The 26,729-nt window shown below is 45.9% G+C and overlaps 1 protein-coding gene across 1 annotated transcript in view; it reads left to right on the forward strand.

The window, feature by feature from the left end:
• Positions 1-26,729, forward strand: part of LOC147710591 (CDK5 regulatory subunit-associated protein 2-like) — an 883,251-nt gene that overhangs the window by 598,101 nt on the left and 258,421 nt on the right. Inside the window, exon 27 of the mRNA XM_086921269.1 lies at positions 11,763-11,971. Coding sequence (XP_086777395.1) covers positions 11,763-11,971 — 209 coding nt within the window. The remainder of the gene's footprint in view (positions 1-11,762; positions 11,972-26,729) is intronic.

Raw genomic sequence — 26,729 nt, forward strand, 5'->3', positions numbered from 1 at the left:
TCTTTCTTTCCGATTGAGTTATTTTTGTTAAGTACTTACCTGCATAGAAATCCCCTCACCTCACTCACCCTCACTCACCCTCACTCACCCTCAACCCCTCACCCTCACCCTCACTCACCCTCAACCCCTCACCCTCACTCACCCTCACCCACCCTCAACCCCTCACACTCAACCCCTCACCCTCACTCACCCTCAACCCCTCACCCTCACTCACCCTCAACCCCTCACCCTCACTCACCCTCACCCACCCTCAACCCCTCACCCTCACTCACCCTCACTCACCCTCACTCGCCCTCACTCGCCCTCCCTCGCCCTCCCTCACCCTCACTCACCCTCACTCACCCTCAACCCCTCACCTTCACTCACCCTCACCCACCCTCAACCCCTCACCCTCACTCACCCTCAACCCCTCACCCTCACTCACCCTCAACCCCTCACTCACCCTCACTCTCACTCACCCTCACTCACCCTCAACCCCTCACCCTCACTCACCCTCATTCACCCTCAACCCCTCACCCTCACTCACCCTCACTCACCCTCAACCCCTCACCCTCACTCACCCTCAACCCCTCACCCTCACTCACCCTCAACCCCTCACCCTCGACCCCTCCCCCTCCCCCTCAACCCCTCACCCACCCTCACCCTCAACCCCTCACCCTCACTCACCCTCAACCCCTCACCCTCACTCACCCTCAACCCCTCACCCTCACTCACCCTCAACCCCTCACCCTCAACCCCTCACCCTCACCCTCACTCACCCTCACAACACATATTGTGTTACAATAGGTGTCACATTTGCGAAAGATAAAACTATTGGCATTGTAAATAACAAAGCTATTAATTCGCTATTTTCAAAACAAGCACATAAATAAAAAATGTGTCCTTTACAATACCAATAGCTCAAACTTTCCTAATGCGAGACCTATTGCATTGCTGTGCTTCTCTCCCCTGCTGCACTCTCCTGCTCTCTAGAGATGTGGCCTAACGACCAGAGCTGCCATCTAAGTCACGTAAATACAAAACATGTTGCATTCCAAATGCTATAGGTGTCACATTCGCGAAAGTTATAACTATTGGCATTGTAAATGACAAAGGCATCAATTTAGCAATTTTAAAAACCAACAAATAAATAAAATATGTCATTTACAAGACCAATAACTCCAACTTTTCTAATGCGAGACCTATTGCATTTCCAATGCTTGTTACCCAAATGCATGTAACCCAGCTGTGAGGAGGGAAGAGGGCTGGACTAGAGTCGGCTTTGCAGTGGATGGCTCACGATATAGGCCTAAGCACAATGCATTCCCCACTCATGGTAATTTCTTCCACCCGAATAGATTTTCCTGCCTTGACCAGGTAGACTGACCACAAAAGGGTGCTACCCAACAGGTCCCGGAAAGAACTGCTAATGGGGTTGTAGGCAGGGGGGTGGTGAGAGCTGCTTGCAAGACTAATACCAGGGTGCAGGATCCCCCCAAGGGGAGAAGGGTATCACCTGGAAGTACCAGGGGTCAAGTACAGATTCCACCTAAAACTTTGACTGGCATCAATTTGACATCGGTAGCTGTGTGTGTTCCGCCTCCCACACCGGTTGCCCTAACTGTCCCGGAAAATCCTGACCCTTCCATAGTCACTGCATCAACTACACCTGACGGGGTAGGACCACCACGCAGTCTAGGTTTGAGGGTCCTTTCCTGGAATGTGGCGGGGATTACAAATAAGGTGGACACAGCAGACTGGGATCTCCTGATAAACGGCAGTGATGTCTGCCTTTTTCAGGAGACATGGGCGAGGGAACCCCAGAGTAGAATGGGGTATGAAATCTTTGAAATTCCGGCAAAGTGGAATGGCAGGGGGAGGCCCTCGGGTGGCTTGGCGATCTGGGTAGCAAGTCATATTGGGTGTCAGGCGGAAAATATGGCTACGCTTTCGCAGGACATCCAGTGCGTGCTGCTCAGATGGCCTGGCATAACAACATTGGCAATTATCAACGTTTACTCGCGCCCAGTCGCTGCGCCCAAGGAATCATCCTCTCTAGATGACTTATCATCCTTTTTGGGACAACTGCCAGGTGACTACAAGATAGTGATGGGTGGGGACTTCAATTGTCACTTCGAACCCCTAGAAGGATTAAAGGAGGGCGCTCTCACCACTGAGGACGACTACTGGGGAGTTCCACCATCTTCATCCCCCCACCCCAAAACCTGGTCCCCGCTGGCAGTACAGCTCATGTCCCTCACTTTGAATTTCGCAATAAGGGCCTGCAATGGGCGTACCCCGTCCGATACCCCCTCACTGTGCACTTTTAATAGAAAAGACCATGAGTCAAGGCTAGACTATATATTCATAGACATTAGCATGTGGCCCAAAGTCCAGGACTTCAGGGTGGTACCTAGAATAGATAGCGACCACAATGCCCTCCAACTGGAGATACAACACCCCGCACCTGTAGACGGGTCTTCTACCTCTTCTACTGGCGACGACGCTGGGGACTTGCTTCTCACCACAAATAGGCGTCGCGTAAAATGGGGGAAGTTGCTAAACACAGAAGATGGCATAAATAAGCTATATGGAATAGCACTCCCCAGGTTCAAAGAAGTGGATGATCTTATAAATCAACCGAGACCCACTGACTACAATAAGAAACAAGCTCAAATTCATGAGGAACTAGTGAGGGGTTTCGCTGAGGTTTTCTATCCAGTGGTACCGTTAGGTAGGAAAAAGACACGAACCCCGACCTGGTACAACTCTTCCTGCAGGAAGATTAAGTCTGAGTTAATTGCTACCATAAAGATGGCTCTAATAAGGGTAAGGTTGCAGAACTCAGGAGGGAGTACAAAGCGGCAATGAATAATGCAAGGGCTGAGTGGGACTGGGACCGTTGGCATGATTTATCTGACGCCTTAACGCTAAAGACTCTAGGAAATTCTGGGCCCTGGTGAACACTGGGACAGGGGAACTCAAATCAGCAGTGGAGCCTAATATCGCCTCCTATGTCTGGGAGACCCACTTTGGGACACTCTACCAAGATACCATCTTATTGTCCAATGGTGCGGCGCTTGAGGTCTCTGTTTCCTCGGAAACGGCCCTGGAATTCACCCTAGGTGAGGTGGTGATTGCAATGGAGCGATTAGCGATGGGAAAGGCCCCTGGTTTAGATAGATTACCGGGGGATCTCTTTAGACACCATCCTGAAATCTGGGGCCCGTACCTTCTTATTCTTTTTAATGCCATCCTAGGAGGTATGGCGATCCCCTGTTCTTGGCTGGAAACAGAGATTGTGCCCATATACAAGAAGGGTTCTCCTCTGCTCCCGGCCAACTACAGGCCGATCAGCCTTATAGATGTCCCCCAAAACCTATTCGCGCGCCTCATCCTGAACCACCTGTTAGACTGGGTGGAGGCCAATGATATCCTGAGTCCCCTCCAGGCTGGCTTCAGGAAAAATACGTCCACCATGGATCAGATTTTCCGCCTCGTCCTGCTTTACTGGAAGACGGTAAGGTTAGAGGGGGGAAGGCTGTACATGGTGTTCGTGGACCTGAAGTCAGCCTTTGACCTAGTCCCGCGTAAGAAACTCTGGGAGGTCTTGAAAAAGTTAGGGGTACCCGCTCAGATACTTAGCATCATAATTAGGCTACACGAGAACAACTATGCGCAGGTTAGGTGTTGGAGGGATGATAGCCTGTCATCAAGGTTCCCTGTCTGTAGAGGGGTGAGGCAGGGTTGTGTCCTGGCACCGACCCTGTTTTGTCTTTTTATCAACAACGTTATATCCCATCTAGAAAACGTTAAGGACAACGACGCCCCACATCTGGCAGGCAGGCGGGTTCCGGCAATCATGTTTGCCGACGACCCCCTCCTGCTTTCCAAATCTCCGATGGGAATCCAGAGGATTCTGGAGGGATTTGGTCTTTTCTGCAGACATGGTCTAGAGATAAACACAGAAAAAAACAAATTCATGATATTCAATCCACCAAAAAAAGCCAAGCCCAATCCCACCCTGGCTACTGCCAGCCTTGAGAGGGTAACTACCTTTACGTACCTGGGTGTAACACTGCAGGAAAATCTATCATGGGACCCCCAGATAGTAAGATCACGGCTCAAACTGTCTCAGCTGTCGGGCGCAATCCTGAAGGTGGCCAATACTTCAACCTATAAGCCCATCAGTCCGGCACTTGAAATGTACCAAACCCAAGCTAAGGCAGCAGCTACATATGGGAGTGAATTATGGGGGCACAAAGCAGGCCAAGAACTGGCAAGAGTGGAAAATAATTTTCTTAGACGCCTCCTGGCTCTTCCTCGAGGCACACCACTCCTGCCACTGAGATTAGATATGGGCCTCCCCTCTATTGCTGAGGAGTTAGAGTCAAAGCCGGTGAGGTTCTGGCACAGGCTATGGTCCACTAATGAACTGCATCACTACAGGCAGGACCTTATCCATGTCATGAGCCTGAATCGAAGCGACAAAATCCCTTGGCTCGCTTTTGTAAAAAACGAACTGCACTCCATGAATTTATCTGAGCTATGGGAGGAACCCGTACAAGGCTGCCAAAGGGTTTCACGCAAAAGCTTGGTCCAAATGTACAAAGAAAATAGATTTCTACTCTTGCTGAATGCACAAAACAGCGGCACCCTTACAGAGCGATTTCTGGAATCCAAAAATTCTTACGTATTTGAAAGTTTTATGGATTTTATTTTTCCCATCCTCACGAGGAAACTGTTTGTACAATGGAGGCTAGGCACACTACCCACTAGAACTTTTACCCATAAATGGATTAAGGGTGGTGACAAAATGTGTCCATGCTGCAACATTCATGAGGAAGACGAACTCCACATTATGTTTGTCTGCCCTGCCTACCATAGATCTAAAAAATATTGGATAGCGCCTCTCTGCAGAAATTTGGGGTTCAGAAATTATTCACAGGCATATAGAGTAATGAAAACGAGCACTCTTGGCCATATTGTGTTTGCAATAGCCAAATTTCTAATGGCAGTCTGGCTGGTTAGGAAGAAAAAAAAACTCTAATCTGTGGACGCTGCTATGATTTGCTTTTAACCTCCTTGTCTGACTAGGTGGGAAATCACTCAAACTGTATGAATTATGTTTTTAAAATGTATGTTATTGTGTTTTGTATTGTATCTTTTATGGTCTTACGACCGAAATAAAGAATTTTTGGATTGGATTGTATTGGAATAATGTTAATAAGAGTGCTCCATGGTAAGTGCAAAAGTGCCTGTGCAATGTGTCAACCAGTGTATAATACATAAGAAAGATAAATATGCAGTATTTTAAAGTAGCCTGGTCAGGGGCAAATTTCATTAGAGTCTTAAACTGTTGGGACTGTGCACTTGGTTCTCAAAATAGATAGTCCAACATAAAGTCCCTTGGATCAACGCAAGGGATTCCGTCAACGTTTTGACCAGCCTAGTAATTGTGTCAGTAGTACATCAAAGAGGGGTCTTGTTCAGGACCATCAAAAACACCATGAATATCAAATAAACATAAGTCAAACTCTCCTATGTTCAAGGATAATATAGTACCATCAGTGGTATTTGAAGAAGCGACTAATCAAGTTGACTGTATAATAGCATGTAAGGAATTACTGTGTAAGAAAATGAGAATGAGCTCCTACTCTTCATTATTGAAATAACATGTGAATGGGAAAAGTTGTACAGAGTGCCCAGTGTAAAAACATCCAGGCAAGCTCCTAAAGGGAAAAATCAAAAAGCAAACTAAATATGACCCTTCCACCATTATTCATAAATATTATGGCTATAAGAATGGAACTAATAAAATTTCAAAATACACTCACCAAAGAAATACACAAACAAGGATTGAAATTGCAAAATGACAGGTGCATCCCAAACGAGAGCTGAAGCGGCATATACACTGGATGCCATAATATGATTGGAAATCCTCAAAAATACAAACAAATTGCTTAACATTACCATGAAGCACTAACTTTATACCTGCAAAGAGCGAGCAGCTTCTTCTAAACATTACCAGCTTGTGTGAAACGCGAGCCGATGGGCTACGCATAGATAAAGAGGAGTTCATCCCAACGCTGGAATGCACACGGAGGCAGTGAGGCGAAAGCCCTACTGCCAGGATTGCTGACACAAGTGAGTGTTCTAGGCCTAACAGAGACGCGCTTACTGTTGCGTTCCGTGATGTCTGGACCATGAAGGAAACACAGAGTTCTGAAAATAGATTAAATGGCCTAGGGGACATAGAATAAAAGCCAAATCAATGGTATACGCTTTCCATACAGTCCCTAATGTAACTATTGTGAGAGGACACAATCAACCTATTGTGTAAATTAAATGAAGTCGCGTATACGGGGCAAGAGCACATTAAAACCAAGCAATAATTAAATAAGAATGTACATGGAAAGAAAGATGAAATTAATAATAAAGGGAAAGGTGAATAACCTTAGCATACAATATTGGATAACAATTTAGCAAATGAAGGAACCAATATCATACAGAGAAATGCATAACCATTATAAATAGAAACTACTTGTCGATTGATTTCCTCAAGTTCATTCAGGCCATTATGAACTTTGATTAATAAAGGTATGCATTTACATTCTCTCAGGTTCAATGTAGCAGTGAAGTCACCAACTCTTGAAACTTTTCCATTTTGTTCAAGCAGAAACCACCTTAACTCGTCGGCCTTGTGGTTAATGTTCCACTAGAGGTGCTCCCAGAGTGCCGCATCTGATGCATCTGCATTGTTGCAAAAAAAGACATACATAAATTACTCTGCAAGACCACACCAAATGTCATAGCTCAGATGCAATTTATATTATTAAATGCAAAAATAGTTTTTTTTTAAAAGAAAAATAAACCCCCGGAAGAATGCGGCTCCTATCGGCCGATTTCTTTGATCAATTCAGACGTAAAAATATTTGCCAAAATCTTGGCTAAACGTTTAGCCCCCATAATGCCAGTCTTAGTTAACTCCCAGCAACACGGCTTTGTGACCGGGAGAGATACCACAGCCCATGTAAATATGGCAATTACTGCCTTTGATGTTGCCTCAACTACTCTCACCCCACTCGGGATGGTGATGTTAGATGCGGAAAAGGCATTCGACCGAGTGGGGTGGGAGTACTTTTGGGAGGTGTTGAAGAAAATTGGTATTGTGGGCCCTTATTTTGATTGGATATGCTCACTCTATGATGCACCTCGGGCAAAGATCAGCTATGGTAGAACGGAGTCACCCACGTTTCTGATAGAGAGGGGAACAAGGCAAGGTTGCCCTCTGTCCCCTCTACTTTTTGCGATATCTTTGGAGCCTTTTTTAAATGCATTAACAGCTCAGGATAGTATCACACCTGCACAACACGGGGGTAAAAATCTGAAGATAACTGCCTATGCAGATGATATAGCAATATACACTACTAATTTGGCTACAGCAATTCCGGCAATAATACAAGAGGCTGAAAACTTCGGAGATGTGTCTGGCTATAAACTTAACGTAAGCAAGACACAAGTTATTGCTAATCACAAACCTTCGGAACCAATCTTGGGTTTATGCCAAAGCGCAACTTACCTTGGAATTAAGTTGGCAGCCAATATAGAAAAGGTGATAACTATGAATTATGACTCCATGTTAAAGGAAATCACATCACTTTTAAAAAATGGCACACGATTCCGCTTAGCCTAGTGGGGCGAATTAACTTAATTAAAATGAAGATTTTGCCCAAACTTTTGTATTTATTTAGATCAATCCCTTTACAAATTAACAAACTTTTCTTTAAGAAACTAGAAGGCATCTGTAGCAATTTTGTGTGGGGCTATAAAAAAGCACGCAGATCTATCAAATTATTGAAGCTACCTATTGAAAAGGGAGGCTTGATGTTTCCTGATTTTAGATTATATTATTTTGCTACTTTTTTTTTACGTATTCGAAGCTTGTTGAAAAACGATAGTTCCCTATTCTACCACCATTACATGCTGGGACCTGACTGCAACCAATTCTTATTTCGTGCACACGATCCTAACTACTTCAAAAGAGTTAAATTCAAGACAGCGAGACATATCAAGAAAATCTGGGACCAAATTATGACTTTAGAAAGAATTTCTTACTATAATGCCGAGCTTAGACTGTGGGGCAATCCTGGGCTACCTGGTATTTTTTCAGACGGTGTAGGGAAGATATGGGCTAGGCATGGAATTACTATTCTGGGAGACCTTTATGGCCCAAATGGTTTACTAGATTTTGGCATACTTAGGCTTATATTTCAATTAAATGAGGACATGTATTTTAAATATATCCAAATCAGGGACTTTTTACTTCGTAAGATGAGGATTGTAGAAGTATCAAACTCGGACACTTTAATATGTCTCTATTCAGATAAAGTTAAATCACTTATAAGCCTAAGCTATGGTTATCTGACTGCAAACAAACGGGATGACTGTGGGAATCTAGCGGCTAAATGGTCGACTAGACTAGGAGTCAACATTAACCCTAAACAGATCTCAGCCTCATTATGTCAAATAAACCGGGTTGTTCAATCCTCAAATTTAAGGCTCCAGCAATATCGAACGGTAACCCAGCTATATTATACTCCACAGAGAATAGCTAGTTGGACATGTGGTAACCAGACTAACGATCGTACTAAATGTCCGAAATGCGATATGGATGCAGCTGGCATCGAACATATGCTGGTCTTATGTCCGAAGCTATCTATATTTTGGAAAGGAATAACTGATGCTCTGCTGAAGAAAAAAATTAATACTCCGCCGATATCACCACAACTGATCTTACTTGATATTCAGGACAACCATAGTCAATGTAGGGATTTATTAACAATTGTATATGCTTGTGCAAGGCTAGTCATAGCCAGATCCTGGATCTTAAAAGATCCTCCAAGCGTAATGGAATGGTGGAGCTTGATAAATGAAATTAATGTTATGGAACTATCCTTAGCAAGACTTAGAGGACCGAATGCCTTGAAAAAGAAAGAAAAAATTTGGGGAACCTTCACTTGTTTTGAACTATAATCATGTTTACAGGCCAGTGTTTAATTTATTGTTCTAACTATGGTTTTCTGAAAAGCATTATTGAAACTATATTGGTTTATCCCCTGCTTTAGCTGTTAAATGAAAGATTGTATATAATTTTTTTTGTATTGTATGATGATGTTCTTCCTGCAATAATAAAAAAAAAAAAAAAAAAAAAATAGAAAAAAAAAAAAATAAATAAGAAAAAAAATAATATATATATATATTATTAAATGCCCTTGTGGATGGCTTATGTGGGGCAAACTAGACAAAAGTCAGAACCAGAATTTTGCAAAGTTGCTCTACTCGAGGATTTGCAGGCAGCACCACCAGAAGCGATGTAGAAACTTTCTAAACGTGTCACACAACATGGTGTTAGAGTTTTTCCACAGGCCACCAATTCCAGAATCAATAGCTGGCTTTTGTTTCATGTGAATGTTGCCTTCTATCCTCCTAATGCTTATAGTTGAATGAATTTTCATCCCTGCACCGTCATTTGATTGTTGTTTATTCTATATTCATGCGCTACTGGCTTCTCGTTTTATCTGTCGCTCACTAATAACTTTTTGTGTATGTACTGTACATACATAACACTGTTGAATAAAAAAAGAAGCATCTCCAACCCCAATGTAGTGCTTGAGAAGTTGTGCCTAAGTCTGAGGTCGACATTTGGAGGTTTTTAGAGTTTCTCCTAATCTTCATGACTTCTTGCATACACTCTGTAGCTACTATTGTTGAGGTGATTCCTCAGGTGACAATATTCCCTATGACTGCTTTAGTGCAAATTCAGATCAAATGAGGTCCTTCTACTTTGGCATAGCTGGTATCACTTTCACTACCCCACCTTCTGACCTTGATGTTGACTGTTCATTACCCGGCACAGTCTATGGCATGCAGGCACCCAAATTTATCCTGATCTTGACTGTCAACTTTTACACTATTACCTGTGCTCATCTTGCATGAGCAGAGAACTCCACTAATGCCAGCAGTTGAAAAGTGTCAGTTAAGAGTTAGTTATTTTTCACTGGACTATTTTCTAGGTGAACTCTGCAAGGTGCACCGATTGGGACTTTGGCCTTATTACAGATTCCCCAAAATTTTTCTGGTACCAAATTTGATTTGGAAAATAAAGAAACTTGGTAGACCTCATCCTCTTAGCTTTTGGATTGGGACCGGTGTCCCCAGTTTCTACACCTCCATGATGTGTCTGTGCCATCTGTATAGACTGTAGCCCAGAGAGGTCCTTCTAACCCAGTGGAGCTTACTAGTGCTTCACGCAAATCTACAATCACTGTGCACAAATATTGGGGGCAGCCATCCATACTTTGAAACAAACTGATTTACCACAAAATATAACTGAAGATGGTATTTCCTTCTCTGAGGCCTTCCACTAAACTCAACCAATAGAAACGTTTTGAACAGTAGTGTGATGAAACGGATAAAGACTGGTCTTCTCCGTATATTGGAGTTACCCATGTTATTGGTGAAACATGATCTTAAAATAGGTCACAGAGTACCTTTAGGTGCCTCAGCAAGATTGTTTTCAAATAGCCTGTGGTGCCAGGGTTATTAAGAGTGTTCAGAATTCCTTCTCTCCAGCACTTTTTACTTAGCTTTGGTGTTTTAGTTTTTGCTCATGAATCCTTCTGCATCACTCTATTAATGTTCATTGAAGTCTTTGACTTTGTAAGCAGTCTTTCTGGTGATGATTGTATCAGGGAAAATGGAGGAGTAAATGAGATTTCATTGAAAAAACCATACATCATCTTCCTTCCAGAGAAAGTGCTGTTGATAGTGCAACCTGTGTTTGTATGCAAAGTGCTCTTAAAGTTCTGAGTCTCTCAGGAGGTTGTATTGAGTGCATGTGTAATTGCACCAGTTGAAAGCTGAGAATAGAGGAGAGTGCACATGTTGAATCCTAGAAAGTGTTATGTGGAGAATTCCAATGATATTTAGGAGTCAAGAAATTTTTCAGAGAATCCTCTGCATCAAACCTGAATGGTAACCGAACTCGACTGACAAAGGCCAAGATAGCTGTATTTACACTCTTCGTATGCGTTCCTTAGTTTTACATGTGTAGGCTGCCACCTGTTGTTTTTCAGGCGTTCATCCTTTAACCTACAATAACTTTACGATGACCTAGAAATTGCCAAAACCATGTGCACTGATTTGCCAAGGGAAAACACAGTGTGTTGATTCAAAACAAGGATGCTAAGTTTAGCCCTTAATCTCAGGGGAAGATCTCACAAGAACTAGTACTACACTACACTGGTGGTCAGATTGGGTAACAATCCTTTTTGCCCTCTGCATGATCTGCTACACATGCTGAGAATGAGGGACACCCATTCTACAATGGCCGCTGGCAAACTCGCTGGGTCCTGCTTGAGATGGGACACCTCATTGCGATTGACAAGTTATTAGTACCACTAGAACAGCCACAAATGTGATCAGAGACTGTAGCTGTATCCTACTGTCTCTATTATTATAACGCACCCAGAAAGTAAATATTTATTTTCAAGATATATCAGTATTTAAACTAGCAGTCTACTTTGTGCCCTTGTCTGATAGACCCAGAAGTAGCACCTGATTGATGCAACACAACCAAGCCTACGTAAATCTAGTTTATTATGGTTTGCTACTTTTTTAAAGGTAGAGTACAATGTTGGGGTGCAACAAAATGGTATTTTGTTCACTGTTTTTGTTCAAGTGTTGCAATAATTGAGGCATATTTTTCCTTTTCCTTACAGGTATGAACAGGATAATTCTAATGCAGATTTACCAATGTACCATCTCCAACAGCAGATGGAAAATGAAGTACTCATTCCTTCAACCTGTCACATCCTTTCCGATATTGATAACACAGATAACATCTATGCTCCATCAGTAGAACACATGGCGGGCACATTGGAGCGAGACCACGAGCTGAAATCACTTTCTCCACAGAGGCTTTCTCAAGGTAACTTGCACCCATCCTGCTAAGAGATATATACCTCCTTTGGAGGAGTTAATGTTTACAACAATGAAAGAATGCTACATTAAACTAATTGCAATAATTGCATATCAAAGAATCCTGTAATCAGTTTGTGTGCATCTCATATTTATTTATTTAAAATTTTCTGTGGTGCAGACATAATCCAGAAACATAGAACGTGTTCTAGAGACAAGGAGAGAACATTGGTTGGATGCAGCAGATAAATAAGTAAGAACATTAAAGAATGAGGGGATACCAATACATTCTAATGGATATTAGCTCCTGCCAAATACTCACTTCAGTCCCCTCCCCCGGCACCAGATTAGATCCAGTTTTTCCCATAATATTCACCATCAGAAGTATCACTGTAATCGAAATGATGAGGCACAAAAATAAAATGACAACAAAAAACTCATGCTGAGAGGATGGGGGTTTGGTGTATGCGTAATCTGCTGTAGTAATTTCAGCCACGAAAAAGAACGTATCCGAAGATAAATCATGTATTCTTCTGAAGCATAATAACTTCGGCAAAATACTCACTTGAGCAGGACAGAGACTACCCTAGGCCAAAATTGACTGTTACTCTACCCTACCAAACTGGGACTGAGAACAACCTTTGCATCTGCAGATAATAGTTTTGAAGAAAGATAGATATCACCCTGACAAATATACCACATTAGAACACTACTTTAAAAGAGCTGACATTTCTGCCATGTGCATAGTGGAATGAGCCTGAATGCACTCTGGAGGAACGTACCCTGTCAGTTCATAACGGAGTTCAGTAGTCAAAAAGATCCATGGAGAGCTAGTCCGCTTCCTAACGGTAGGGTGCCAAATAGGGTTCTTTAATAGACACCAACATGTTTTTCTGCATTTGAAAATCTGATGTTCGCTGAATAAAAAACTAAGTGCTGTTAACGTTCTAATCTACGATGCTTTTCCTAATGCTTAATCAGATGAGGGAGGAAAGAGAGCAGGCAAAATGACAGTCTGAAAAATGTGAAGCTCTGACACCTCTTTGGTTTGAAGACAAAAAAGGAATTTAACCTGAAGTACTTACCTATCCTTCTAGGGAACTGCAAAATGAGAAGCTGATAAAATATGCAGCTTGGTAATCCCCCTATAAAAAGTGATCTGTAGCAAAATAAGTCACTACCTAGGAGAGAAATGTAGGATCATTGGAATCCATTGGTCCAAAGGGAGAAGCCATAAGATATGTCAACACTATGTTTCAGACCCAAGCTGGAGTAATAACAAATTCAGGAAGTAATCTAACAATGAATGGCAATGTAAATAGCAAACCCTCCTTGGGGAAAAATAAACGAGGTCAAAGGGCATCCAAATAATCTTGAACTATAATTACGCTGCGTCTCTTTTCTGCTAAATGCAGGAGAAACTGCAGAAAATTAACTACCTAAGCTCCTATAGGATCCATTGAACAACATGACACAAAGCAGCAAACGCAGATCAACTACTGGAATACGGTGCCCAATTTGATGGCCTATGTGCCAACAATAGAAGATTTAGAAGATCCTAAGGAAGATGATAATCAGTAACACCGGATCTCATTCAGCTGAAACAGACTGCCCCCTTTGCGAAATAACAGATCCTACCTCAGAGGCTAAAAACCTTGATAAGTTCAGTTGCATTAGAGCCGAGTACCACAGATCGTAAGTTCAATCTAGGTAGTCAGAATTACTTGCACTCTTTGAAGACAGATTGTGTAGACAATCTGCTCCATCAGCGGTGGTGGACTAAGTGCATAAGATTGACTTACCTCTTCAGAGAGGATAATCCCCCAATGACTCCCTCCCAAAGAAGCTACTTTGCGCTAACCTGGGTACAAAGAGCCGTGTCTTTTGTGGGAGATGGATCTATATCCTGAAAACCCCAATTTAAATTATCTCGGACGCCATCTTTGGGTGTAGATGCTACTCATGATTCACTGAATGTATACTGCACAGACATTCTGTTATATCGCTACACTTCCTAGGTGGATGAACTGCCAACAAGCCATGAAAAAATTACACAATTTTCAAATAATGTTATAAATAATTAACAGCTCTAGATCCTATATCTGTTGGCGGCCTAGAGAAAAGAAACAAATGTCACTGGTGCATGTGGTTCTTCTTATGGCAGTGAGTACATCACTTCCAGTGGAACCTGAGAGGCCATTCACATAGTCCATAAAAATCAGGCAGCGAGAATGGTGCAAAAAAGCGGTGCAGGGTTTCAGGGGCACGGGAGCTCTCGGCAAGTGCGACCTCTCAGCCCGCCATCTTTGCCACGCCCGCTGATTTTTTTAAACTCCAATAAGTACAAGAGCATGTTCAATATTAAATATAAAGCTTCTCCTAAAGATCCATTAGATTTTAAAAATCTGCTAAGAGATTCATTTATCATTTTTTATGCTTAAAAAGGAATGTTCTGTTCTTCAGACCTCTGGAAAACAAAGATGACATGATGAAACATCAAGGCAAAAATGTCTATCCCATAAATGCTTTGGTTTTGTGAGATGCTATTTCCAACAGACTTGTAGATTGATTATGCCAGGTGGGTATACATGTATTTGCAGAAGGATAAGGTGTCTAAAACTACATTATAAGAGCATCACTGGATCTAGCTGATGTGGTGACTAGAGTTGTAATGAACAGAGAATCTCTTAACCTTTATTCTCACTTAAGTCTTACTTAAGTTGCAACCTGATGGCTATTCTACTACCAGATGACCCTGTGCCTTTCTATTTCTCCTCCTTGTGAGATGTTTTGGGCAGTGGGTTATTTCTATGGTTTTGCAGTTTTGGTTTTGTTTCTCCATATCTCCCTTACCTCTCTGGTTCAACGAATTAAGGTAGAACTAATGTCATGCTTGCAGGTGATACCTTTATCATCTTGTAGCGACTCCTAGATAATAGAGCTGCTAATCCAGCCAACTTCAGGAGATATTTCTTGATGAATAATCGTCAAAAAGAAATTGTAGCAATTAGAATAAACCATCAACAAAAGTCAGTAACTTGTTTCTTTACATTGGGGTCTCCATCTCTTCATTAGAACACTGCTCAATTAAAATTGCCCAATACTGGTACTCTTTTTGAGCCTATTTATGAAGTCTCTTAGTCATTTCTCTGATGATCAGGCTGAAACGTTAAAGGTTATGAGATGGCTTTGATTCATCGAAGTAAATTATTTAAGGGTAATTTGAATTGATAACCAGAGCAATGGCACAATCTTCTGCCATGAAAAGGATTTAATTGTTATGTTTTTTGGATTTGTTCCGTTATAAGTAAAGTAAGCACCTTGTTATGCTCAGCCGACCACTATATAAAAGCCAACAAACTACCACTTTATAAAAGCCACTTAATCGATTATTATTACATCAACCAGTTATCTGTAGAATATAGTGACTCACTGCATTGACACCCCTGCTGCATATGTACATTAGCATAATCCTGAAGATTAACACCTACTCTAATCCATACTTTGACCATGACCTGTACGCTACACCTAGCATTAAGCCTAACCCACAGTATATAAGCATATACGTAATTAAATCTGATATGACCCTATCCATAACGACATGTCTTACCCCAAGGCAATGCTTGATCCCAACGCATCCTTAACCACACCTCTTACCCTAACACAAAGTCTAACCCTCCCCCGGCACCAGATTAGATCCAGTTTTTCCCATAATATTCACCATCAGAAGTATCACTGTAATCGAAATGATGAGGCACAAAAATAAAATGACAACAAAAAACTCATGCTGAGAGGATGGGGGTTTGGTGTATGCGTAATCTGCTGTAGTAATTTCAGCCGCGAAAAAGAACGTATCAGAAGATAAATCATGTATTCTTCTGAAGCATAATAACTTCGGCAAAATACTCACTTGAGCAGGACAGAGACTACCCTAGGCCAAAATTGACTGTTACTCTACCCTACCAAACTGGGACTGAGAACAACCTTTGCATCTGCAGATAATAGTTTTGAAGAAAGATAGATATCACCCTGACAAATATACCACATTAGAACACTACTTTAAAAGAGCTGACATTTCTGCCATGTGCATAGTGGAATGAGCCTGAATGCACTCTGGAGGAACGTACCCTGTCAGTTCATAACGGAGTTCAGTAGTCAAAAAGATCCATGGAGAGCTAGTCCGCTTCCTAACGGTAGGGTGCCAAATAGGGTTCTTTAATAGACACCAACATGTTTTTCTGCATTTGAAAATCTGATGTTCGCTGAATAAAAAACTAAGTGCTGTTAACGTTCTAATCTACGATGCTTTTCCTAATGCTTAATCAGATGAGGGAGGAAAGAGAGCAGGCAAAATGACAGTCTGAAAAATGTGAAGCTCTGACACCTCTTTCGTTTGAAGACAAAAAAGGAATTTAACCTGAAGTACTTACCTATCCTTCTAGGGAACTGCAAAATGAGAAGCTGATAAAATATGCAGCTTGGTAATCCCCCTATAAAAAGTGATCTGTAGCAAAATAAGTCACTACCTAGGAGAGAAATGTAGGATCATTGGAATCCATTGGTCCAAAGGGAGAAGCCATAAGATATGTCAACACTATGTTTCAGACCCAAGCTGGAGTAATAACAAATTCAGGAAGTAATCTAACAATGAATGGCAATGTAAATAGCAAACCCTCCTTGGGGAAAAATAAACGAGGTCAAAGGGCATCCAAATAATCTTGAACTATAATTACGCTGCGTCTCTTTTCTGCTAAATGCAGGAGAAACTGCAGAAAATTAACTACCTAAGCTCCTATAGGATCCATTGAACAACTTGACACAAAGCAGCAAACGCAGATCAACTACTGGAATACGGTGCCCAAGTTGATGGCCTATGTGCCAACAATAGAAGATTTAGAAGATCCTAAGGAAGATGATAATCAGTAACACCGGATCTCATTCAGCTGAAACAGACTGCCCCCTTTGCGAAATAACAGATCCTACCTCAGAGGCTAAAAACCTCGATAAGTTCAGTTGCATTAGAGCCGAGTACCACAGATCGTAAGTTCAATCTAGGTAGTCAGAATTACTTGCACTCTTTGAAGACAGATTGTGTAGACAATCTGCTCCATCAGCGGTGGTGGACTAAGTGCATAAGATTGACTTACCTCTTCAGAGAGGATAATCCCCCAATGACTCCCTCCCAAAGAAGCTACTTTGCGCTAACCTGGGTACAAAGAGCCGTGTCTTTTGTGGGAGATAGATCTATATCCTGAAAACCCCAATTTAAATTATCTCGGACGCCATCTTTGGTTGTAGATGCTACTCATGATTCACTGAATGTATACTGCACAGACATTCTGTTATATCGCTACACTTCCTAGGTGGATGAACTGCCAACAAGCCATGAAAAAATTACACAATTTTCAAATAATGTTATAAATAATTAACAGCTCTAGATCCTATATCTGTTGGCGGCCTAGAGAAAAGAAACAAATGTCACTGGTGCATGTGGTTCTTCTTATGGCAGTGAGTACATCACTTCCAGTGGAACCTGAGAGGCCATTCACATAGTCCATAAAAATCAGGCAGCGAGAATGGTGCAAAAAAGCATTTGCCTCTTTAGTTAGTCCTGATTGTCTAAAGATTACATAGATGTTATAGTGAGAAGAAGGACTGGTAGCTTCACAACCAGTTCTGAAGCTTTATGAGTAACCGATCTGCAAGACTTTTCTGGCAGTGAGGAGTGAGATGGCAAAGTGAGGGAACCAGTTTACCCGTAGCCTCTGGTAAAGCCATCTCATTCTGCGCAGTGTGAGGTCTTTGAGGCTTAAATCATGGTCAAGTCATTAGCAAAAAGATACCATTTTATTTTAGATTTCCACCTTGCCTTTGGCAAAATGCAACTCCATGACTGTTGTCACAAAGGTGTGGTACAGCTAACCCCCTCCTCTTAAGCTTACTGTTAAAGACTAAAGGCACCATTTAGTGTTTGAAGGAAACAGAAAATCCACCAATTTCTTAAGGAAACTCTGAATATGGAGTAGACTCCATCTGCTGAATTTTCTCTCGCATAGGGGCAGTGTGATGTAGGAAATTGAAGATTGTTGGGTCTACTCCATGTTCAGGTTCCTCCAGAAATTGGAGGCTATGTAGTTCCTGCCAAACTAATAATATGGGCCAAGGTGTCTGACTTGCTTCACTGTTCAGCTTGAGAGTGGTTTATGTTCCCTAAATCACTGTTTTGGATATGTCAAAATGAAAAGGTTTTGCTGTCAGTGGATCTTGCAGAAACGCAGAGGTTCATCGCAACAATCTCTGTTGAAATAGCTAGGCTCCTTGCAACTGCGAAATAGACTGAAACAACAATTTGTTCAGTAAACAAAGCTCCCTTTTCTCTGGCCAGTACACTTTCCATTGTCCAGTGGATTCATGGAGGTGCACTGTCTCTCTTTCTTTGTCTTTTGTTTGTCCAATAAATCCAACATTCTTAAGTTAGGCATCCTAATGATATACATGGTGGTCACTTGCAATGTATATGTGCTTATGTGTATTTTAACTGCGCCTGTGAGTGCTTGCTTTCATGCTCAGCAGCACTGAATTTCAGAAGGGCAGCCAAAATATGTCAGATTGCTGAATCATCATACCAGTTACCAAGTAAGTTATTTTTGATGCTTTTGAAGTTTACAGATGCTCTTAAAAACAGATTGTTGCCAGGAATTTTGAAGCTGATTTTTTTAGGTTTAAAGTATTTTATTGAAGCAGGGTAAAGAAGGAAACAACAGGGCAAGAAAAGAAAAACCACAGGTGCCCCACAATAAATGCATACAGTATATGAGATACATCAGAGCAGTTCAGTTCCGGCAATAGGCTCCTTCCGGCATGGATACACAGCTTGTGCGCCTGTGGTTAGGGACGAAAAAGGAAGGGGGGAGGGGGGAAGGGGAAGAGGGGGGAAGAAGAGGAGGGAAGGGGGGGAATGGAGGGGGAAAAGAGGGGGGGAGGGAAAAGGGGTGGGGAAACAACCCTGCTCCACAACCTACCCAACCTACAAAACCCCCAACTACCACACCCCAACCCACCCCCTGTACTGTGCCAATGACCTCCGGCTCTCCCCTCATAGCGACTCTCCGGTCGACTCCGCTACTCAACGCCAACTCCGACCAGTCAGACAGGCGGATCTGGCGGCGGTGTCAGTCGTAGCAACCTAAGATACCTTTGGCAGGTGATCTCCCTGAACTCAGAACACAACAAGCTATGGAAAGGCGCCCACAGCTCCTCAAAAGCATCTGTATCCCCCAGTGCCACCAAGGACATCTTTTCCATGCCAAGGACATGCCACAATCTATGCAGCCAGCCGACAACAGTGGGAAGTGTGGTGGAGCGCCAGCGTATGAGAATGTTTTGCACCGCTGACCCTAAGGCTATCGCAATCTGTCTGCCCCTTCTAGACCTGAGGGGGTACATCAACCCATTCGGCAACCCCAGTAGGACATAGGCAGGGAACCGTGGCAGCTCTATCTCAAAACATTTGTCCACCTCGCCAAGAACCTCCTCCCAATAAGAAGCCAAGAGGGGACAATCCCACAGTATGTGTGTAAGCGTGCCAGTGTGGCCACAGTTACGCCAGCACGTCCCCGGCAGTGATCTATACATCTCATGTAATTTCTCAGGAGTGCGGTACCAGTATGTCGAAATTTTAGTGAAGGTCTCCGTGAGCCCCGTGTGATAGGCCGAGTGGCGTGAGCGGTAGGAGATGTGGTCCCATTCTGTGTGGCTCAACCCCCGTCCGAGCTCCCGTTCCCAGCGCTCCCTACCGGGGTTGTGAATGTAAAAGGGAGGGGGCTGCAGCATCTTGTACAAATCGGAGATAAGTTTAGCGTCCGACGTGCGAGTGATTAACCAGCGCTCGTACACCGTGATCTCCCGATACGCCGATTCGCGCACTTGGGGTTGTAGTGCCCAGTGGCGCGCCTGCATATACCTCATGCGCTCCGTCTCAGGGAAGCCGTAGTCCCGCTGTAAGTCCCGAAAGGGGATGACACCCTCGGGGCCATATAGGTGATACAAAGTGCAACAGCGGGCCGCCCGCCAGCGATCGTAGGCACCAGGCTCCAGTCCCGGACCGAAGTCAGGATTGCCAATTAGCGGCGTGAAGGGAGAGGGAAAGGTAGTAAATTCATGCTTAGTGGCCACCGAGTCCCACACCCGGAGTGGGACACGTGTCACAAAAGATGCGTAGAGGTTAGGGGGCCGGTGTGACCGCCTCAAGAACGGCACCTCCTATAGCGTTCTGCCCGCTAATGCCTGGTCCTGGAACAGCCAGTGTTTGTCCGACTCCCACCGGCTCCATTCCACCAGATAGCGAAGTTGGGCGGCCTGGAAGTATTTCCGTAAATCTGGTATCCCTAGCCCCCCAGATTCGGGCGCCAGCGTAGCAATGGTCCTCTTAATCTGCGGTCTACGGCCCTGCCACACAAACCGTGCAATGGCCGATTGAGTCTCTGCAAGCCACCCTGTGGGGGGCTGAAGCGGCAACGCCCTAAACAGGTATAGCACCTGAGGCAGGAGGGTCATCTTTACTGCGGCCACCCTACCGAGCAGCGACAACGTGCCCTTATCCCACCGGCCCAATTCCTCTCTGATTTTTGAGCTCAAAGCCGCATAATTGGCCGTGACCATCGCCGGGAGGGAGGGCGCCAACAGGATCCCTAAATACGGAATCCGGTCCCCGGACCAGCTCAGAGGATAAAGTCTCTGCAGTTCCGCCCTGGTGGCGCCGGTGAGCGAGATGTCGAGGGCAGCTGATTTCCCAAGGTTCACCTTGAAGCCCGCCACCGCAGCGAAGAGGTCCAATTCAGCAATGCAAGCCGGCAGCGACCTCCGCGGGTCATCAAGCGTCAAAATGACGTCATCTGCATACAGACTGATCGCGTGGGGAAATTCGCCCATCTTGACCCCGGCAATGTCGGGGTTCTGCCGAACCCTTTGAGCAAACGGCTCCATATAAAGAGAAAAGAGCAAAGGGGACAGAGGGCATCCCTGTCGCGTGCCCCGCTCTATGGGGAAGGGCCGGGAACTGCCCCCGTTCACTCGGACCACCGCGGACGGGAACCGGTAGCAGTTGAAGATCAAGTGCCGGAACTTCTCGCCTATCCCGAACTTGCCCAAGACCTTCTCCAGGTAGGGCCAGTGCACCCTGTCAAACGCCTTCTCCGCATCTATGGAAAGAAGCATTCTTTCCCCGGGGATCCTGGAGGCCTTCTCAAGAATATGAGTTACCCTCTTTGTGTTGTCCACTGTCTGTCTGCCAGGTACAAAGCCCACCTGATCCGGGTCGACCATGCCCGGGAGATGAAGTGCCAGGCGTGCTGCCAATATGCTGGTGTACACTTTCAGGTCTGTATTCAGCAACGAGATAGGACGATAGGACCCACAGGCAGTCCTGTCCTTGCCCGGTTTTGGGATCACGGAGACCGTGGCTTGCAGAAACTCAGGGGGAATGGCGCCCGGCTCTGCGAACGTGTTGAAAAGGCGAGTCAACAGGGGCGCTAGCTCCTGACAAAAAGTTTTATAAAACAGAGGGATGAAGCCATCCGGGCCCGGGGCCTTGCCCGGCTTGAGCCGGGAGATCGCCGTGACCACCTCCTCGATACGGATCTCCCGTTCCAGGTACTGGGCCTAATCCGGCGTCAACGAAGGGAGCTGCACCGACTCCAGATAGTCCGTTTCCATCTGGGCAGAAGGGGCCTCACCTGTGTAGAGATCTGCGTAAAAATTACGGAAAACATCCGCTATTTGCTCGTCCTCCGTGACCGAGCGTCCGGCCGGGGTAACCAACTCCTTCACTCGGTGCTGTTGGTGTTGCACCCTGAGCTTGTTGGCTAGGAGCCGTCCGCAGCGGTCGCCACCTGTATAATACTTGTGCTTCAGCCGAAGCATCGCGTACTCCGCCCGGTCCGTGTCCAGGGCAGACAAGAGTTTTCTGGCGGCTTTCAGCTGCCTCCAGATCCTGGGGGCTCCGGTTCTGTGATGAACCTGCTCCAGCTCCCGCACCTGCCGGGTAAGCTCGTCCCTTTTGAGCTGTCGGTCCTTGTTCTCCGCCGAGGAGAGAGCGATAAACTCGCCCCGAAGCACAGCCTTCAGGGCTGCCCATTGCGTCGCGCGGGAGGTGTCGTCATTATCATTTACGCGCTGAAATTCCGCAATGGCCGCACGAATCTGTTCCACCGTCGACCGCCTGTGCAATAATGTGTCCCGGAGTCGCCAGACCCCTCTCGGCCGAGCTACCGGGGGCAGATTGAAGGTGCCCTCTACCGGCGCATGATCGGAAAGAGAGAGGACCCCCATGTCAGCATTCGAGGCTAAAACAAGCATCGGTCCCGACACAAGTAAATGGTCTAGTCGTGCATAGGACTTGTGTGCGTGTGAGAAGTAAGAGTACGCGCGGGTGGTGGGGTGGAGATGGCGCCACATGTCATGCAAGTCCAGCTCCTCAAGTCGGGTGCGAACCAAGCCCGAAAGCTCTCCCAACTGGTGGCGCCGTTGCACAGACCTGTCCAGGGCCGCATCAAAAACCAGATTCAGATCCCCCCCCAACACTATGTGCTTATCAGAGGTGGACGCCACGTCTTCCAGTGCCCTGTGCAAGAATTGTTCCTGGCGGTCATTGGGGCCGTAGATAGAGCCTACAGTCAGCACCAAGCCTCCCACCCTAATCCTGTACGCCAAGAGTCTCCCTTTCTGCTCCGCCACTTTGTGTAAGATCTCCCCCCGGAACCCCCTGGAGAACAGAAGTGCCACCCCTGCCGTTTTGGAAGCGCTGGAGGAGAAAAACTGCGTGGGGAACCTAGGGGTACGCATTCTGGGACAGTCTTTGGCCAGCAGATGGGTCTCTTGCAACAGGCAGACATCAGCCCGGGAGTTCTCTAGCAGAGACAGAACCGCTCGCCTTTTAACCGGATTATTCAGCCCTTTCACATTCAGAGTGACAACTTTAAGATCCATCAAGGAGGGGAATCATTGAAACGCACCTAGGTGGGCGAGGCCCAGCAAGCAAGCGTAGAAGCCACTTCACGAAACCCCAGCGCGCAGCAAGCATAGATATCCCTACGGCACAGTACAGTCCCCGAACCCCACAACCCCACAACTGAAGGAACCCCCCCTTCCCTTGGAACATCACAAACCCAACCCCACACCACTCCCAACTCTCAGCCCCCTCGCTGACCCCCAAACTCAGAACACCCCCTGCAATTCCCATTCCCGTTCCCCGCTTCTCAAACCAAAGAAAAAAGTCATTGTCCCAGTCCGGTCCTTTACGGACAAGGCCGTGGAAAGTCAATTTAGTGGACGTCCAGCCACCAACACCTGCACTCGCCATCCCGCACCACCCACCCCCAGAACCCCCGCACCTGCAATAAGAAAAGGCTAATGCAGACTCCCCCCGGAGTAAGTTCAGGCCGTCAGGGCCACTTCACCGGTCGCCGTCGCTCTGGAGGCCTCCTGGATGGCGGCCGACATGTCCGCCCGAATCGTGGGCGAGTCCGGACGCTCCGGTGGCGGGGAGCGCCTCTCACCAGCCTGCTGCCAACCGTCCCGAGTGCTGCATCTGCGGCGCGGCGCCGGGGTGTCTGTATCCGATGCTGTTATGCCCAATACTGCGCAGACATCCTGAAGGGACCGGAGCTGGTGCAATATTCCGTTCCACCGAAAAATCAGGCGGAAAGGGTGTCCCCAAGAGTACTGTGTCCCCTGTTCCCGGAGGAAGTTCGTGGCGATTTTAAAGGATTTTCTTTTCTGCAGTGTGACCGTAGATAAATCCTGATAGAGGGCCACCGGGTGGTCTCGGAAACGGAAAGGCTGCTGCCGCCGCGCCTCGCGAAGGATCCGTTCCTTCAGGGGAAAGTCCGGCAGGAAGGCCAAGATGTCTGGGGGGGGCGCCGTGGCCCTGCGGGGGCGGCCCACTCGGTGCGCCCTGTCAATGCGAACCTGAAAATCTTCTGACTCCCCTAGTATGGAACGGAAGAGGGCCTCCAGGTATGCGGTCACGTCCTCTCCCTCCTCGCCGGACGGAACGCCCCGGACCCTGATGTTGTTCCGCCTGGACCGGTTTTCGAGATCCTCGGCGTGGGCCTGCAGCTCGATCTGTTGCTCCCGCTGCCGCAGGACCTCTTGCTGCAGGTGGGTGATCTCCTCGTCTCTGGAGTGACCAGCTTCCTCCACGGTGTTGACTCGTTCTCCCAGGGAGTCCACCTCTCGCCGGATCTCGCGGACCTCCCCGGCCACCTCCTGCTTCAAAGTCTGAAAGTCCTCCCGCAAGGAGCTAAACAGCGACTCGAGGAATGACCGCGTCACCGGGGGTTCACCGCCCTCAGCGCCCCTGGAAGGGGCCGGGGAGGTCGTGGCGGTTTGGCTCCCTCCGCTGCGTAGGGCTCCGCGTCCCAACATGTCCGGCAGAGTCCGACCACCCCTCCTTTGACCCCTAGCGTTCGACATCCTGGCGGTACGGGAGTCAACGATGGCCGTCGCTCGCCGAAGAGGTGACCAGTGCCAAGGCAGCTATACTCCGGCCAGAAAGCACCGTCACCCGGAGGTCCCAAGCAAGGCCGGGGTTCACAAAATGGCCACCCGTTACAGTCAATGGGCCAACGCCCAGGGAGTGAGGCCTACCCCTGTCGCGAGTCCAGTAGCGACGGAGGGCAGGCTCTCAGGGCGTAGGCAATCGGGGTCGGCACTCCTAGTCGAAGAACAGCTCCGGGGGCGCAACACCACTCCTCCACAACCAGGGCCTGGCCGGAACAGCCGTACGAGGCGAGGACTCTCCAAACCCCGGTCTTGCGTAGCGGGCGTGGGCCGGCTCCGCCTCCGTCGATCTCCTCCGCTCGGCTCCGCTCTCTCCAATTTCCTCCGTTCGGCTCCGCTCCGCCGGCGAAGCCTCCGCCGGCACCACTCGGCCACTGCGGCTCAGACACTCCAACGGGACACCACAGGCAGCAGAGCACACCGTCGAGACCCCAAGCCTGGAAGCCTCACGGCCTCCGGATCGCACACCAGCCGCCCAGCGGGCTCCGCCCCGGGCTATCTCGGACAGAATCGCACCTCCGGCGGGGAAGTCAAGGCTCACCGGCCACTCCACACCACCACCGGGGTCACCAGGCGCAGTCACCGCTTGATCCGGGGGGGAATCAGCGGTTACGAGCGGTGCAGGGTTTCAGGGGCACGGGAGCTCTCGGCAAGTGCAACCTCTCAGCCCGCCATCTTTGCCACGCCCGCTGATTTTTTTAAACCCCAATAAGTACAAGAGCATGTTCAATATTAAATATAAAGCTTCTCCTAAAGATCCATTAGATTTTAAAAATCTGCTAAGAGATTCATTTATCATTTTTTATGCTTAAAAAGGAATGTTCTGTTCTTCAGACCTCTGGAAAACAAAGATGACATGATGAAACATCAAGGCAAAAATGTCTATCCCATAAATGCTTTGGTTTTGTGAGATGCTATTTCCAACAGACTTGTAGATTGATTATGCCAGGTGGGTATACATGTATTTGCAGAAGGATAAGGTGTCTAAAACTACATTATAAGAGCATCACTGGATCTAGCTGATGTGGTGACTAGAGTTGTAATGAACAGAGAATCTCTTAACCTTTATTCTCACTTAAGTCTTACTTAAGTTGCAACCTGATGGCTATTCTACTACCAGATGACCCTGTGCCTTTCTATTTCTCCTCCTTGTGAGATGTTTTGGGCAGTGGGTTATTTCTATGGTTTTGCAGTTTTGGTTTTGTTTCTCCATATCTCCCTTACCTCTCTGGTTCAACGAATTAAGGTAGAACTAATGTCATGCTTGCAGGTGATACCTTTATCATCTTGTAGCGACTCCTAGATAATAGAGCTGCTAATCCAGCCAACTTCAGGAGATATTTCTTGATGAATAATCGTCAAAAAGAAATTGTAGCAATTAGAATAAACCATCAACAAAAGTCAGTAACTTGTTTCTTTACATTGGGGTCTCCATCTCTTCATTAGAACACTGCTCAATTAAAATTGCCCAATACTGGTACTCTTTTTGAGCCTATTTGTGAAGTCTCTTAGTCATTTCTCTGATGATCAGGCTGAAACGTTAAAGGTTATGAGATGGCTTTGATTCATCGAAGTAAATTATTTAAGGGTAATTTGAATTGATAACCAGAGCAATGGCACAATCTTCTGCCATGAAAAGGATTTAATTGTTATGTTTTTTGGATTTGTTCCGTTATAAGTAAAGTAAGCACCTTGTTATGCTCAGCCGACCACTATATAAAAGCCAACAAACTACCACTTTATAAAAGCCACTTAATCGATTATTATTACATCAACCAGTTATCTGTAGAATATAGTGACTCACTGCATTGACACCCCTGCTGCATATGTACATTAGCATAATCCTGAAGATTAACACCTACTCTAATCCATACTTTGACCATGACCTATACGCTACACCTAGCATTAAGCCTAACCCACAGTATATAAGCATATACGTAATTAAATCTGATATGACCCTATCCATAACGACATGTCTTACCCCAAGGCAATGCTTGATCCCAACGCATCCTTAACCACACCTCTTACCCTAACACAAAGTCTAACCCAGACTCTAAGCTTCACTCTAAACCTAACTTGAATCTTACACTAACCTTTACCCTCATGGTAATGGTGTATGTTTTGGACTAAGTGCCTAACAGTCGAAGAGACAGAAGAAACTAATCTTTGGTGTGCAGACTACTCCACTGTAACCAGCCCTTACATTT

Source organism: Lissotriton vulgaris, chromosome 5 (assembly GCF_964263255.1).
Source record: "Lissotriton vulgaris chromosome 5, aLisVul1.2, whole genome shotgun sequence".
NCBI lineage: Eukaryota > Metazoa > Chordata > Amphibia > Caudata > Salamandridae > Lissotriton > Lissotriton vulgaris.